Raw genomic sequence first — 15,554 nt, forward strand, 5'->3', positions numbered from 1 at the left:
CAAAACAGCTCCAGCTCAGTCAGATTAGATGGATAGCGTTTGTGAACAGCAGTTTTCAGATCTTGCCACAGATTCTCGATTGGAATCCATGTGTTAGAATGGACTTTGGGCCATTCTAACACATGGATATGTTTTGTTTGAAACCATTCCATTGTTGCCCTGGCTTTATGTTTAGGGTTGTTGTCCTGCTGGAAGGTGAACCTCTGCTCCAGTCTCAAGTCTTTTGCAGACTCCAAGAGGTTTTCTTCCAAGATTGCCCTGTATTTGGCTCCATCCATCTTCCCATCAACTCTGACCAGCTTCCCTGTCCCTGCTGAGGAGAAGCACCCCCAGAGCATGATGCTGCCACCACCATATTTGACAGTGGGGATGGTGTGTTCAGAGTGATGTGCAGTGTTAGTTTTCTGCCACACATAGCGTTTTACATTTTGGCCAAAAAGTTCCATTTTGGTCTCATCTGACCAGAGCACCTTCTTCCACATGTTTGCTGTGTCCCCCACATGGCTTGTGGCAAACTGCAAACGGGACTTCTTATGGTTTTCTGTTAACAATGGCTTTCTTCTTGCCACTCTTCCATAAAGGCCAACTTTGTGCAGTGCACGACTAATAGTTGTCCTATGGACAGATTCCCCCACCTGAGCTGTAGATCTCTGCAGCTCGTGTGGAGTCACCATGGGCCTCTTGGCTGCATTTCTGATCAGCGCTCTCCTTGTTCGCCCTGTGAGACACCAACCAGTGTCTGCACAGTCAGAACATTCTTGTCATAGTTTTTAAATCATGCCAGAGATGATATGAATATGTCTGAGTGAGGATGAATGAAATGCAGCTGTCACTGAAAATGAACTAAATCTCATCTGTGAATCCAGGCAGCAGAAAGTCTGACACCAGTTTTTTGCTGTAATATTTACAAACCTTTAAAAAGTAATAAATAAATAAATATTAGAGAGAAAGCTTTCTAAATGTTGATCCATGATATGTCTCGATATGTCAGACCCTGATTACCGGGAATGCTTTGATATATATATTTTCTTTACCTGCATTTTTACTCGGTTTTGCCAGGTGAATTAATACATTTATTAAAAGATTTAACATTTGTTAGAATTCCAGCTTTAAAGAAAATTGGCTGAATATTGTGTCTATTGCTAAATAAAATGTACTCAAGTGAAATTACTCTCTTTCATCCACTCATATTTTTGTAAACATAAATGAAATAGCCCACACTGGCACACATTCATATTTCCTGGTCCACTGGATGAAATTGAAGTCTCTGCTCCTTATTTACTGGTTGAGCGCCACTTATGATGGCTTTTTTCATGACCCATGCATGAGCTTCACTCAGGGTAAGTTGATTAAAACTGCTATGGGAACAAAAACTCAGATTTTCCTACCACAGAGATCAGTGTTAGGCTCCGTTTGTAAACCTGGGATTGTTTAAATAGTCAGTTTTTCTTAGAAAGATTCCTCACTGAGTGAAAAGACCTGGAATTATTAGTGTAGTGCCCCTAATAATAGTGTCTGGTCAGATTAAAAAGATACTAAGGAGAGTTGCTTCAGAGCTTCCTTTATTACCTCCTTCATCTTATTGATGTTTTCCATAAAAGTCCAAGAAACGTGATTAGGGAAAAACAAGGGATGGAATTTTTTGACTGGGGCCCTGGTTTCTGGAATAGGCCCGCTGATCCTGGGTTACACCATTCACGGTTAGCATCCTTAAAAACCCCTTAATTTTAAATGTTAAAGTTATAAAATATTGAGGTGAATCTAAAGCTCCCAAGAAATCAGCCCATTTGATTTTACTTTAATGAGTTACCCTTCATTTTTAATGATTTTTCTTGAATTTAACTAGGAAGTACCTTCGGGAAGTCATCAGGAAATAAACAGTCTCTCTCCCCCTGCAGGATTCGATCTTCATCAACAACAGGTCGAGGATCGTGAAGAGCGATTACACCACATTTAATGGAATCATTCACCACATCGACTTGATGCTGACACCTTACGCTCTGGAGGAAAAACCGCCGATTAATCCCAAAATGGTGTGTTGGGTTTGGTTGCAGTTATTTAATGATTAATCTTAACTGGAAGCAGATAGTGATATCTCTCTTTCTCTCTTTGTGTTAGATGAACTTAACCACAGCAGCTTCAGTTTATGGCTACAGCAGCTTCTACCAACTCATAGAGGTAAGGGAAACAAAACCCTGCATCTACTGATTTGAGAAGGACTACTTCAATTTCTGCAACCCTCTTTCATTAACTCCCATCTGCTTGTCTACACATCCTCTTCAGAAAAATCCTGCTGGCCATTAGGTCGTAATTTGAGCCAAATCTGAGCATTTTATTAGTTCAGAACATTTCATGTAGCTCCTTCACTTCAGAAGTCATCAGGGATCAATGTTAAAAAAAATTAGGCAAATTTAGCCACCTCTGTGTACTTCAGTGGGCTGTAACTAAGAAAATATTAATAGTATGAAAGCATCAGTAAGATAAAGTTGGTTATTTGAGGCTATTGTGACTCTGGGCAATTTTTCTTGGATTGACCTCATTAATTAATCAACAGCTCGTTTCTCTGCACTCTGAGCCTCTCTCCAAAGCACTAACGAGAAAACACTGCAGCACTAAACACACTAGGATGATAAATGCAAGGCTCCACACACAACTCTTATTTGGAAAGATGGGCGATGTGATATCCTTAACTGACAGTAAACATAGACTTACCACAGTTTTAAAATACTCTGTTTAAAGTCCTGTATTCAAGGTTTTCAGTAATTCAGTAGCACTACAGTAGCTTTGCCAGGCAGATGTAGTTTAAAAGCAGAAGGTTAATTGTCATGCATACACACTGAGAAGTGTGAAGCATGGTGGCATTATCCTGGGATTATTTCTCTGCCGGCCCTGGTTTGGTATATTCACCTGCAGTGACATATCAAAAGTTGTACTTTAATCTTCAAGTGGTTAAAACTTATATTTTTGATTGTAAAAATATCTTGTACCACAATTTCGTGAAACGTTGTGTGGGTATCCTTGATTATTGTGTTGGCTTTGGTTCAGGAGGTAGAGTCTACTAATTGAAAGGTTGGTGGTTTGATCCTTGGCTTTTCTTGTCTGAAGTGTCCTTGATCACAATACTGAACCCCAAGTTACCCCGATGCTTTCAAAGTGCTTAAAATTTGTTTAGGCTCAGCTGGAGTAGAAAGGCGAACCTGTATCTATTCCTGTAATGTAAACTGTAATGGAGTTATAAATTGTTGTTTTAGGCTTAAATAGCTTGGTTGCTTGAGGGTTAATTATCATTTAACAACAAAAATCCAAAATTAAATTGTAACAAATAGCTCACATGTGGAGGTAAGCTTGGTGCATTTAGTTTCCATACAGGGGACATGTGCACTCCTAAACAACCCCCATTCACAATGGTTTAAGGCTAAATGGTTTAAGGCTAAACCATTGTGAATCCATTTTACCTGCTTCTTACTTTGACGAAATGAAAATGACAACAGGTGCACAGAAGCAAAACTGGAGAAAAAAATCAGTCAGGCGGGATAAGGAGAGAGCAATGGTCTGTGGCCACCACCTGCCACCTATATATACTATAACTATGCATGTGACAAAAAAAGAACCTTGAACCTTGAATTCTCTTTTTGGAGGTTGTGTTGTTGTTGCTGTGCACCTGTTGTCTGCTTCATTTGCACCAAAGCAGCTCCATGGATTCACAGTGGTTTATGCCTGCTGCCTGCACACTTTGATATCCCTGAAGTTTAACTGACTTTGTGTTAAACTGTGATGATCGAGTGTTCCCTTCTTTTTTGAGCCATGTAAGGCCAGTTTCAGCAAGTCCGACCAGATCCATTTGATTCCACATGATGTACAGTGGGGGAAATAATTATATGATCTCCTGCTGAATTTGTATGTTTGCTAACTTACAAAGAAATGAACAGCCTCTCATTTTTTATGACAGTAAAATAAATATTTGATCCTATACAACCCAGTCAGAACTCTGGCTGCCACAGATGGGCTGTGTAGTTGGTCACCAGGTTCGCACACATCTCAGGAGGGATTTCTGCCCACTCTTCTTCACAGAAAGTCTATCCATCCTTTTGGTTGCTGCTTGGCAACTTGAAGCTTCAGCCCCCTTCACAGATTTGCCACTCTTTTGTTACTTTGGCAGTATATTTTAGGTCATTGTCATGCTGGAAGACTGGTCCATGGCCAATCTTAAGCTTAAGCTTGGTGTTCTTTGGTTGATACTCAGCATTTCTCTTTCTCCAGAGTTGATGGGTGGAGTTGATTCCAAAAAGCTAAATTTTGGTTTAATCTGACATCACTTTCTTTCAAGCCTTCTCTGAGTCATTTAGATGTTCAGGAACAAACTTCATACGGGTCTGTACGTGTGCCTTCTTGAGCATAGGAACTCTGCAGGTGCTGAAAGATTTCAATAAATAATGGCGTGGTGTGTTAGCAGTCATGTTTTTGGTGACTGTGGTACCAACTAATTAAAAAGCTCCTTGTACCTGATGTCCTTTGACTGCTCCTTGGTCTTCTCCAGAGGTGGACAGGTTGGCTTGGAAGAAATTGATTCTGTGGACAGTCGTGCTTTCTACAATGAAATTTTATTTATAAAGCGCTAAATCAACAGTTTCTTCAAGGTGCTTCATATTGTAAGATAAAGACCCTACGAAAATACAGAGAAAACCCCAGCATCTAAAATATTATTAATAAATGATCAGACAAAAGAAGACCCTTATGAAAAGAACACAGAGGAAACAGTTTACCCTGCCCGGGATAGGGTTACCGGGGCCCCGCCCTGGAGCCAGGCCCGGGGAGGGTGCCCGAGGGCGAGCGTCTGGTGGCCGGGCCTTAGTCCATGATGCCCGGCCGGGCACAGCCCGAAGAGGAGACATGGGCCCATCCTCCCGCAGGCCCACCACCCGCAGGAGGCACCATAGGGGTCGGGTGCATTGTGTGCCGGGTGGCGGCCAGGAGTGGAGGCCCTGGCGGACTGACCCCCGGCTGCCAAGACTGGCAATAGGGACATGGAATGTCACCTCTCTGGTGGGGAAGGAGCCTGAGTTAGTGCGTGAGGTTGAGAGGTACCGGCTAGATATAGTCGGGCTCACCTCTACGCATGGCTTGGGCTCTGGAACCAGTCTCCTGGAGAGGGGCTGGACTCTGTCTCAGTCTGGAGTTGCCCCTGGTGAGAGGCGGCGGGCTGGGGTGGGTATTCTAATATCCCCTCGGCTTGCTGCCGGTACGTTAGGGTTTTTCCCGGTGGACGAGAGGGTTTGTTCCCTGCTGGAAGGTGCTCCTGTGAACTGAAATGGCTTGAGTTCACTTTTCCAATCATAAATGGGAAATAATTTTTTATACTGCTTTGCAGTCACGAGTCATCTGTTTGGGTAAAAACATAGCTTCCATGTTGAGTTAAATAAACAATCAAATGTGACAGATTTTCTAGAGCAGAACAACATATTTTCTATTGTGTGTGTGAAGATTTTCTTCTTCACGTGATTTCTCCCAGCAGGACTCTGTTGTCCTGCTGGGAGACTTCAATGCTCACGTGGGTAACGACAGCGAGACCTGGAGGGGCGTGATTGGGAGGAACGGCCTCCCTGATCTGAACCCGAGCGGTGCTTTGTTATTGGACTTCTGTGCTAATCACAGTTTGGCCATAACGAACACCTTGTTCGAACATAAGAGTGTCCATAAGTGCACGTGGCACCAGGACGCTCTAGGCCGTAGGTCGATGATCGATTTTGTAATCGTATCACCAGACCTGCGGCCATATCTTCTGGACACTCGGGTAAAGAGAGGGGCTGAGCTGTCAACTGATCACCACCTGGTGGTGAGTTGGATCCGGTGGCGGGGGAGGACGCTGGACAGACCTGGTGCACCTAAACGCGTAGTGAGGGTGTGCTGGGAACGACTAGCAGAGGCCCCAGTCCGCGAGATCTTCAACGCACACCTCCGGCAGAGCTTCAACAGCATTCCGAGGGAGGCGGGGGACATTGAGTCCGAATGGACCATGTTCAGCGTCGCCATTGCCGAAGCTGCTGCATTGAGCTGCGGCCGCAAGGTGGTTGGTGCCTGCCGTGGTGGTAATCCCCGAACCAAATGGTGGACACCAGAGGTGAAGGGAGCCACCAGGCTGAAGGAGGAGTCCTATCGGGCTTGGTTAGCCTGTGGGACTCCGGAGGCAGCCGACAGGTATCGACAGGCCAAGCGGAATGCGGCTCGGGCAGTGGCTGAAGCAAAAACTCGGTGTGGGAGGAGTTCGGAGAGGCCATGGAAAAAGACTTTCGGACTGCCTCGAAGAGATTCTGGCAAACCGTCAGGCGTCTCAGGAGGGGAAAGCGGTGCTCTACCTGCACTGTGTATAGTGCTGGCGGAGCGCTGCTGACGTCGACTGAGAAAATTGTCAGGCGGTGGAAGGAATACTTCGAGGACCTCCTTAATCCCACTGACGCGTCTTCCGAGGAGGAAGCAGAGTCTGGGGATGAGGGGAATGACCCGCCAATTTCTGGGGGCGAGGTCACTGAGGCAGTTAAACAACTCCTTGGTGGCAGAGCCCCTGGTGTTGATGAGGTCCGCCCCGAGTTCCTGAAGGCTCTGGACGTTGTAGGGCTGTCTTGGTTGACACGCCTCTGCAATGTTGCGTGGAGATCAGGGGCAGTACCCCTGGACTGGCAGACTGGGGTGGTGGTCCCCAACTTTAAGAAGGGGGACCGAAGGGTGTGTTCCAACTACAGGGGGATCACACTCCTCAGCCTCCCCGGGAAAGTCTATGCCAGGGTGCTGGAAAGGAGAGTTCATCCGCTAGTCGAACCTCGGATACAGGAGGAACAATGCGGTTTTCGTCCTGGTCGCGGAACACTGGACCAGCTCTTCATCTTCTCGAGGATACTTGAGGGTGCATGGGAGTTTGCCCAACCAGTCTACATGTGTTTTGTGGACTTGGAGAAGGCATTCGACCGTGTCCCTCGGGGTGTCCTGTGGGAGGTGTTGCGGGAGTATGGGGTGTCTGGCCCATTGCTACGGGCCATTCGATCCCTATACAACCGTTGCAAGAGCTTGGTTCGCATTGCCGGCAATAAGTCGGACTCGTTCCTGGTGGGTGATGGGCTCTGCCAGGGCTGCCCTTTGTCACCGGTTCTGTTCATAATTTTTATGGACAGGATTTCTAGGCGCAGCCAAGTGGCGGAGGGCTTTCGCTTTGGTGGACTCAGAATCTCATCTCTGATTTTTGCGGATGATGTGGTTCTGTTGGCTTCATCGGGTGAGGGCCTCCAGCTCGCACTGGAGCGGTTCGCAGCCGAGTGTGAAGCAGCAGGAATGAGGATCAGCACCTCCAAATCTGAGGCCATGGTTCTCAGCTGGAAAAGGGTGGAGTGCCCACTCCGGGTCGGGGATGAGTTCCTGCCCCAAGTGGAGGAGTTCAAGTATCTCGGGGTCTTGTTCGCGAGTGATGGGAGAAGGGAGCCGGAGATCGACAGACGGATTGGGGCTGCAGCTGCAGTAATGCAGACGCTGCACCGGTCCGTCGTGGTGAAGAGGGAGCTGAGTGTAAAAGCGAAGCTCTCAATTTACCGGTCGATCTACGTCCCTACCCTCACCTATGGCCATGAGCTGTGGGTAGTGACTGAAAGAACGAGATCGCGGATACAAGCGGCGGAAATGAGCTTCCTCCGAAGGGTGGCTGGCCTTTCCCTTAGAGATAGGGTGAGAAGTTCGGCCATCCGGGAGGGGCTCAGAGTAGAGCCGCTGCTGCTCCACATCGAAAGGAGCCAGCTGAGGTGGTTTGGGCATCTGACAAGGATGCCCCCTGGGCGCCTCCTGGGTGAGGTGTTCCAGGCATGTCCCACCGGGAGGAGGCCCCGGGGCAGACCCAGGACACGCTGGAGAGATTATATCTCTCGGCTGGCCTGGGAACGCCTTGGTGTTCCCCCGGATAAGCTGGAGGAGGTGGCTGGGGAGAGGGAGGTCTGGGCCTCTTTGCTTAGGCTGCTGCCCCCGCGACCCGGCTTCGGATAAAGCGGATGAAGATGCATGGATGGATGGATGGATGGATCAGACAAAAGAGGCTTTTCAGGGAATAAATGTTCAGTTTCTATGGCATATGTCAGAACAAGATCCGGAGTGTGATTAAAGTGGTGGGTGGGCTCATTTACATTTTTAAAGAAGCCGATTGAGTCTAATAATAGATTGAATGCTATGTTGATGCTGTCAATTTGGGCATCTTCATGGATGTTTTATTCATCCACAATAATTATTTTATCTGAACTGACCGTTAAATCAGATAAAAACAATAGATAAATACAAATAAAACTGTATTTGAGTTTTCCAGTTAGGTTGTACAAGGCTAAGAATCAGGCTTTCAGATATATTAAAACTCTGTCTTGGTCTGGGTCATAAATATGACTCATTGAGATCAGGACTATTTCTAATTCTTTAATTGACTGATTGATTGTAATCTTTGCAGGCACACAGCCTGTGGTAGTAGGGGCTCAAATACCTATTTCACTCAGTGACATCCAAATCAATTTATAGCTCTTATGTAACATGTGGGGGGAGTTTTTCTGGGGGTTTTTTTTTTGTGTGTTTTAGCAACACGAATACAATAATTACAAGTATCCCACATATAATTATGTACCAGCATGTCACAGAAAAAAGCTCTTCAGCTGGGCCTATAAATCATTATTTTTACCATGGTACTAAAACCATTAACAACCCCAAATATATATTTATAAAACAGACTGGGAGAAGTCTGTACAGACCTTAGATTTACAGTAAATTAATCAAGATATAGTAAAACTCCTTCATGGACACACACACTGCTTCACCCTCTCCAGGTACGTGTTTCAATGTTAGTGGCCTTTCCTGCAGACACGGGGAGTTTCCACACCTCCACATCCCCCCAGAGTCCCATAAAATCTACAAACCTGCATAACGTAATAATAACAAGGTGCTCCCGATCACAATAACTCACGGTTGTTACTGTAGTGCACTGACGGTTATCACCAAAAGTGGCACATCCATGTCAGTCGCTGCAAGTTATCTCTGTGGTGCTGGCAGCTTTTTTAAATCCATATATCTTTTTATCTTTTTATACAAAAAAAAAAAAAAAAAAACGGCAGCAGATTTATCTTAAAATTTTCTAATTGATGAATGTGTTTGAAATGCATTTTTGGTCATGGCCAATAACTGGGGTTAACATTACTACATGTGGGTCACTGTTTCACTCTAGCCGTGATGGATTCTCGATACTTTGCGTCATAGCAAGAAAATAGGAAACTTTCAAATTAGCAAATGGAAAAATCAGTTCTCTTTTAGGCTTTTGAAATGGAAAATATGCTCCTGGTTTCATAATGTGGCCCTTGAACCCCGGAGGCTGCCATTTGTGACTTCTGCTTTATCTACTGCCAGTTTTGTGCCTCATACAGCTGTTTATGACACATGAATGTTGAATTTAGAAGACATAATGTTGGTTTTGGCTTCTCTTTACTCTTGAAGATGGAAGCTCAGATATATGTGAGACTTTCAGGAACAGGGCTTTACAATAAATGTGTCAGCCAGACGAGAGGCAGCCTTCTGAAACCACGTATAGGCTGATGTTTTTACACAACGTTAAAATTAACAGAGGGAACTCAAACCACTTAACAATGTTTTGAGTTATCTGTGCTGTGGAACCTGGAAAAGGGATCCAGCAGGGAAAAAATACTCACATTCACTTTGGAAAAGTGACTGATGTTTCACACCAGAGACTGAAATCGTTAACAGGATAGGATGCCCCTAAAAAATAAAATAACTGTCGTTAAAGAGAGTATTATACTTTACACCGTGTATGTAGACCTGAATACACTGCATTAAATTCTGTCAGCTAATGGTGAGATATGAGATGAGTTCAATTTAAAAAGTAAATAACAAAAGGTTAATAACAAAGTAATTTTTACCCTTCAGGTTTAAAAGACTGATGGGTCAGGGTACCACGCTGCCTGGCAAGTTTATGAATACGATAACTCAAAAACAAGGCGACGTAGGAGTTTGAAATCTAGGGGTAGCACTGGCAGTATCCCAGTTTATTTTTCTTTTTATAATAAATATTTCATGAATCCCAAAACAAAAGTCTAGTTAAGTTATATCATATTAACATTAAAGTTTAAAAAATGTGCAGATATTAAAATTTACATTCTTCTAAATATATTTTTCAGTAAACATTTTAAACAACCACCTACAGTACCTTCAGGGACCACCAGGGGGCCACAGTATGGGAAAAAATTATATTTATCATGAAAGTACAAAATGGCTTCCTTCTGACCTTGACTGCTGTGTTTTTCACAGTAGGAATTGTATATGTCACAAAAGCTTGCATATAGTTAGTATATAGAAAGTATTTATGTTAACAAGACTGAAATAGGGAAATAGCCACATGCAGAAGTTCAGTTCAGAGACTGCATAGATACCACTGCTTTTGTTCTTGCTGCAGCAAAGTAAAAAAAAAAAGGGGGAAGGCATTTTATGTTTATCCTGTGTTTAAGCGTCACAGTGTGAGCTGGTAACGCTCTGCAGTAGGCTCCTGCCCAGTTTAACCCCAGGCTATAAGGAGACAAAAACTAAACAGAATGACTTCACACTCAAAAACAGATCCTGTGCAGATTTTTTTTGTTGATAGTGGACTATTTAAGAGTCTTAAATATTTTTCTTACATCATACTGAATTGTGTTCAGATGCTTAACACCTGGATTAGCAATCTGATTCTGTAGTTTTTAGCTCATCTAGCCAAAGGACTGAGCTTATGGCATGAAAAGGCATCCATGTGTCCATTTATCCACCACAGTAACACTGTAATCTTTACCTTACAGTGTAAAGAGCCTCGAGGCAGCTGTTGTTATGACTGATGCTAGATAAATAAGCCTGAACTGAACTCAACTGAACTGTAGACGACCTTCTCCGACGAGATTATTTGTCAGAATTTTGTGAAACTTGTACACAGAGATTACCTTATCCCATATGTACTTTTTGCACAATGCTCAGTCTTTTGCACAACCCACTGTCATTATTGCACTTTTCTGTGTCATTCTTGTGTCTGCACTGTCTTGTGTCTGTATCGTTCTGTTCTGTTCTGTCTGGTATTGCACTGCCTCCAAGACCATAGCACCATGGTATTGGAGGAACGTTGTCTTGTTTCACTGTGTACTGTACCACTGCACATGGCTGGAATAACAATAAAGCCACTTGACTTGAAATTACATGATAGATTGAAATATCACTTTGCCATAAATGTTCTACGATCTTAATGTTTGTGAAAGTGGAGGGAGTGTTCTTCCTATTGATCGACTCCAAGATTAGAACCTAGAAATCATCCCGTCACTGTTAATATTGTCAGCAATGTAATCAATGCTATGACCTGCTGATGCAATCACATATTTTCATGTTTTTGTGGTCATGGTTACTTTCTTGACGTTCTTCTTCCTTTGGCTTTGCAATCACCACAGTGATCTTCCTCCGTCACACCAACCCTCTGTATGTCCTCCTTCACTCCATGAACCTTCTCTGTGTTCTTCTTGTCTTCCTGCTTGGCAGCTCCTCTTGAACATCTTTGTCCTGGAGATGAGATTATTTTGCCATAACAGGAAAATACATGGGTAGAGGTACCTTTAGACTCTATCGCAAAAAGGTTGATTCTGTTTATCTGAATCGTAGCGTTTTCAGTGGGAGAAACGTTTTGTCACTCAACCAAGTGAGTTTTACAGTGTCAGCTTACTGCAGGTTTCCTCAACCTTATAAACAGCACATCTCCATAATGACTGACACTAGCACCACTGATGAACAATGGGCTGTGAGGTCAGTTTCATGGTCGTTAATATGCAAATTGTCATGAGTATTGATTAGTGGCTACTGCTCAATAACCATAAGTACCATTTTACAGAGAGCTGGAGAATGGTTGAAATCACAGCGTTGTAAGATGGTGAAAGATGTACCCTTAGGCCCTGTCCTCAATTCAGAGATGATCTTTCCCGTTTAAATGGCCTCCTTGACTCCCCGCTCAAACCAGCATTCCTCCCTGTCAAGGATACAAACATCCTCATCATTGTTAGCCAGTGGTGCTATAATTCAATGGGCCAAAAAAGACCTAAAAGTGTCTTTTTTGGCCCATTGAAATTTGAGGCAATGTATTAACATGAATATTTCAAAACTTATTAAAGATAAAGGCTGCTGTTTTTATCATCATCATCATCAAGAATAAATTGATGATGAAGGAACGTTGTCTCGTTCCTCCATCATCAGCTAAGAATTACAGCTAAAATTTTATCAAGAACAAAGATAGACCATTGAAAATTTCAGGCTTTTATCTTTAATAGTCGTTGAGATATTCTTGTTCAAACACTGTTTCCAATTTTAGTGTGTGGAAAAAGGCCTGAAGGTGGGTCGATGAATCATTTTTTTAAAAAGTATTTCATATTTCACAGCTATTTTTGTAAATATTCATATTTTCTACCATAACATTTTTATTGAAATCGAAGACTGTCAAACAGAAGACTTTGTTGATTAGAGACAGAATTACTCATAATAGACGTCCGCTGTGCAGCCCAGTATCACTGTACAACAGATTACACAGCAGATATGGCTTTCATAAAGGAAAAGGTTAAGTAAAGTTCCATTTGTTCTAACATTTATCATAACATTTGTATCTAGTAAAATTAATTTCAAGTGTTTCTAAAATGTCAAAAAAAAGTTTGTGGTCAGCATAAATAAAAATCAATGTGCAAGACTCACTGTTAAGTGCTTTTATCACTTTTTGCAGATTGCAGGCCTCCTCCCTACACTCAATATGGCCGTCCACCAACCATTCACCGTGTTTTGGCCCACAAACAAGGCCATGGAGTCCTTGCCACCTGAAAGGCAGCTCTGGCTCATCCACCCTTTACACCGGGACCGGCTAGCTGCCACCTTAAAGGCTCACATTATTCGCAACTCAAAGGTAGGAGGAGAATGACTGGATGAATAACGAAGTGTTCTTTTGGATAGAGCAGATTACGAATGGCAAAAAGAGATGTGTAGGGTTATAATCCAATTCAATATTATTTATACAATGCCAAATCACAACAGCCACCTCAAGGCACTTTTATATTGTAAGGTAGACACCTACAATAATACAACAGAGAAACCCCAAAAACCATACGACCCCCTTTGTAAGCACTTTCGCGATAGTGGGAAGGAAAACTCCCATTTAACTGGAAGAAACCTCCTCCAGAACCAGGCTCAGGGAGAGGCAGCTCATCTCTGTGCTTGTCCTGCTAGCGTTTGATGCTGTTGACCATAATATTCTATTAGAAAGATTAGAGCACACTGTAGGTATTACAGTTACTGTGCTGCAGTAGTTTGAATTTTATCTGTCTAATAGACTCCAGTTTGTTCATGTAAATGGAGAGTCTTCTTCAAAGGCTGAGGTTAATTTTGGAGTTCCACAGGGTTCAGTGCTAAGACCAGTTCGGTTTACATTATACATGCTTCCCTTAGGCAGTATCATTAGAAGGCATAGCATAGATTTTCACTGCTGTGCAGATGACACACAACTTTATCTATCCATGAAGCCAGATAACGCACACCATTTAGTTAAACTGCAGAAATGTCTTAAAGACATAAAGAAAATCTCTGTAGATGTGGACGTGAACATGAGCCCTGAATTGGCTAAGCCAAGAAAATGAATGAATTGCATTAATAAAGTAATAACATTCTCTTGATCTGCTTTTAGGGTTTGTATCAAAAGATGTTTTAAGCACATATTTAATCAGAAACATTGACAATATTAAAGTGTTTCTAAACCTTTTCCTTTGAAGCATTATGCATGTGTGTGTGTGTAGGTGACAAATGTTGGACTGCCGACGAAATTTTCATCCTTCCGCACGATGCATGGATCCACCATCAAGTTCAGCTGTGACCGGAGCCTGGTGGTGAGGAAACACACACACATAAACCAAATGAGTGGCCATTACTTCTTCCACACCTGGCAGTTAATTGTTGCTATATTAATTAGTGTTGCCACATGATGAAAGCACTGTTCCCATAGGTTGGCTGATCAAACCTAGGACCTCTCCTGGGATTTGTTTCCCATAACTGACTAAAAATGTGCCTGGGTGGTGTGGCTCAGCATCTACACATTGTTAGCTCCAGGGGGGAGCGCCTTCTCCGCAACATTCCGTCTTTACGACCTCATGGCGTGCAAGCGGGTCTGCTGAGGTTATCCACCTGAGGTGCTCTATGTGCCCCTGCTTGGGTCTTACCCATGACAGTGTGTGTGCTCTGTGGCCTTGGGCTTAGTCTGTGCATCGCCACTGGCCTGATGACCGTACATGCTCTGCCTCTACCCCAAAGCAAGTCCACCCCCAGCGGCTTCTTACAAGGACTGACTAATGAGCGTCAGAGTTCTCATGGAGGAACTCCTGCCTAGAAAACCTTACTCTTTTCAAAACTTTGTCTCTGAATGTGGAAACCTCAAAAACTCTGATATGCCTCTTATTGGTGGTTCACTCAATTCGTGCGTCAATGAAGAATGCAATTGGTTGCAAGAACTAATGTGGGGGTGGCTGTAGCTGAGGAGGTAGTGCAGGTCATCTACCATTTGGAAAGTTGGTTGTTTGCTCCCTTTCTGATCCAGTTTGCGTGCCAAGGTATCCTTGGGCAAAATGCATTCATCAGAGTATGAATGTGCGTGAATGTTAGCTAGAAAAGGATTGAATGAATGCATGTGTGAAAGGGTGAATAAGATATGTTGTATAAAACACTTTGAGTGCTCAGATAAAATAGAAAAGTGCTATCTAAGAACCAGTTACCATTTTATACAGACAGGAAAGTCAAAGCTTATCCCACAGATAATTTTAATGTCTGTCATAAGTAGGGATGGGTATCGTTTAGGTTTTATCTGATACCGGTGCCAAAACAGTACTTTTGAAACGGCGCCGGTGCTTAAACGGTGCTCAAACCGGTGCTTAAAGAATGGAGAACACAAAATTGGTCCAAAAACCTCTCATGTTCAGCTGGTTTTTTTGTAAAAAGATAACAATGTTAGCCTTTTCTGCAGCTATAGGGCATATATGGTATCACTCTCAGCTAGAAGCAGTGCTTAATCAATGGAAATAACACACACTTTGTCCAAAAACTGTTTTCCACTTTTTCTTTGGTCATTTTAGCCTTTTTGGCCAGGGTGAAGGGAGTATCTGCCATCAAACAAGAAGACAGCTGCATGTGTTTGCTAGTTCACCTTACATGCATTAATGTAATAACGTGGTTAGCCTACTCAACGTAAATTACACACGAACAACATTAAGCTACTCACGCAGAGAAGAACGGCTGCTGCTGCCATCATCATCCGTCATCATTTCTGCTACACTGGCAGGGCTACGGGCTAGGACTCTTCGGGTTTTTGGGGGATCCTGGTTTTTGGGGCATGGTTTTTGGGGGTGCCATCATGGCACCGGATACCGGTACCCATCCCTAGTCATAAGTAGGTACTATAAGGGCCTAGTTACTGTGTGGTTGGCACATGTTATAAACAGACCCCTGAGTGA

At 43.4% G+C, this 15,554-nt stretch overlaps 1 protein-coding gene across 2 annotated transcripts in view; it reads left to right on the forward strand.

Moving 5' to 3' along the window:
* The window catches only part of stab1 (stabilin 1), a 183,789-nt gene that overhangs the window by 79,279 nt on the left and 88,956 nt on the right, over positions 1-15,554 (forward strand). For both annotated transcript variants that reach the window (XM_085158702.1, XM_085158703.1), the window contains 4 exons: positions 1,899-2,033; positions 2,119-2,178; positions 12,791-12,967; positions 13,851-13,940. In XM_085158702.1, the coding sequence (XP_085014828.1) occupies positions 1,899-2,033; positions 2,119-2,178; positions 12,791-12,967; positions 13,851-13,940 (462 nt within the window). The remainder of the gene's footprint in view (positions 1-1,898; positions 2,034-2,118; positions 2,179-12,790; positions 12,968-13,850; positions 13,941-15,554) is intronic.

This window comes from Neolamprologus multifasciatus, chromosome 5 (genome assembly GCF_963576455.1).
Source record: "Neolamprologus multifasciatus chromosome 5, fNeoMul1.2, whole genome shotgun sequence".
NCBI classification, from domain to species: domain Eukaryota; kingdom Metazoa; phylum Chordata; class Actinopteri; order Cichliformes; family Cichlidae; genus Neolamprologus; species Neolamprologus multifasciatus.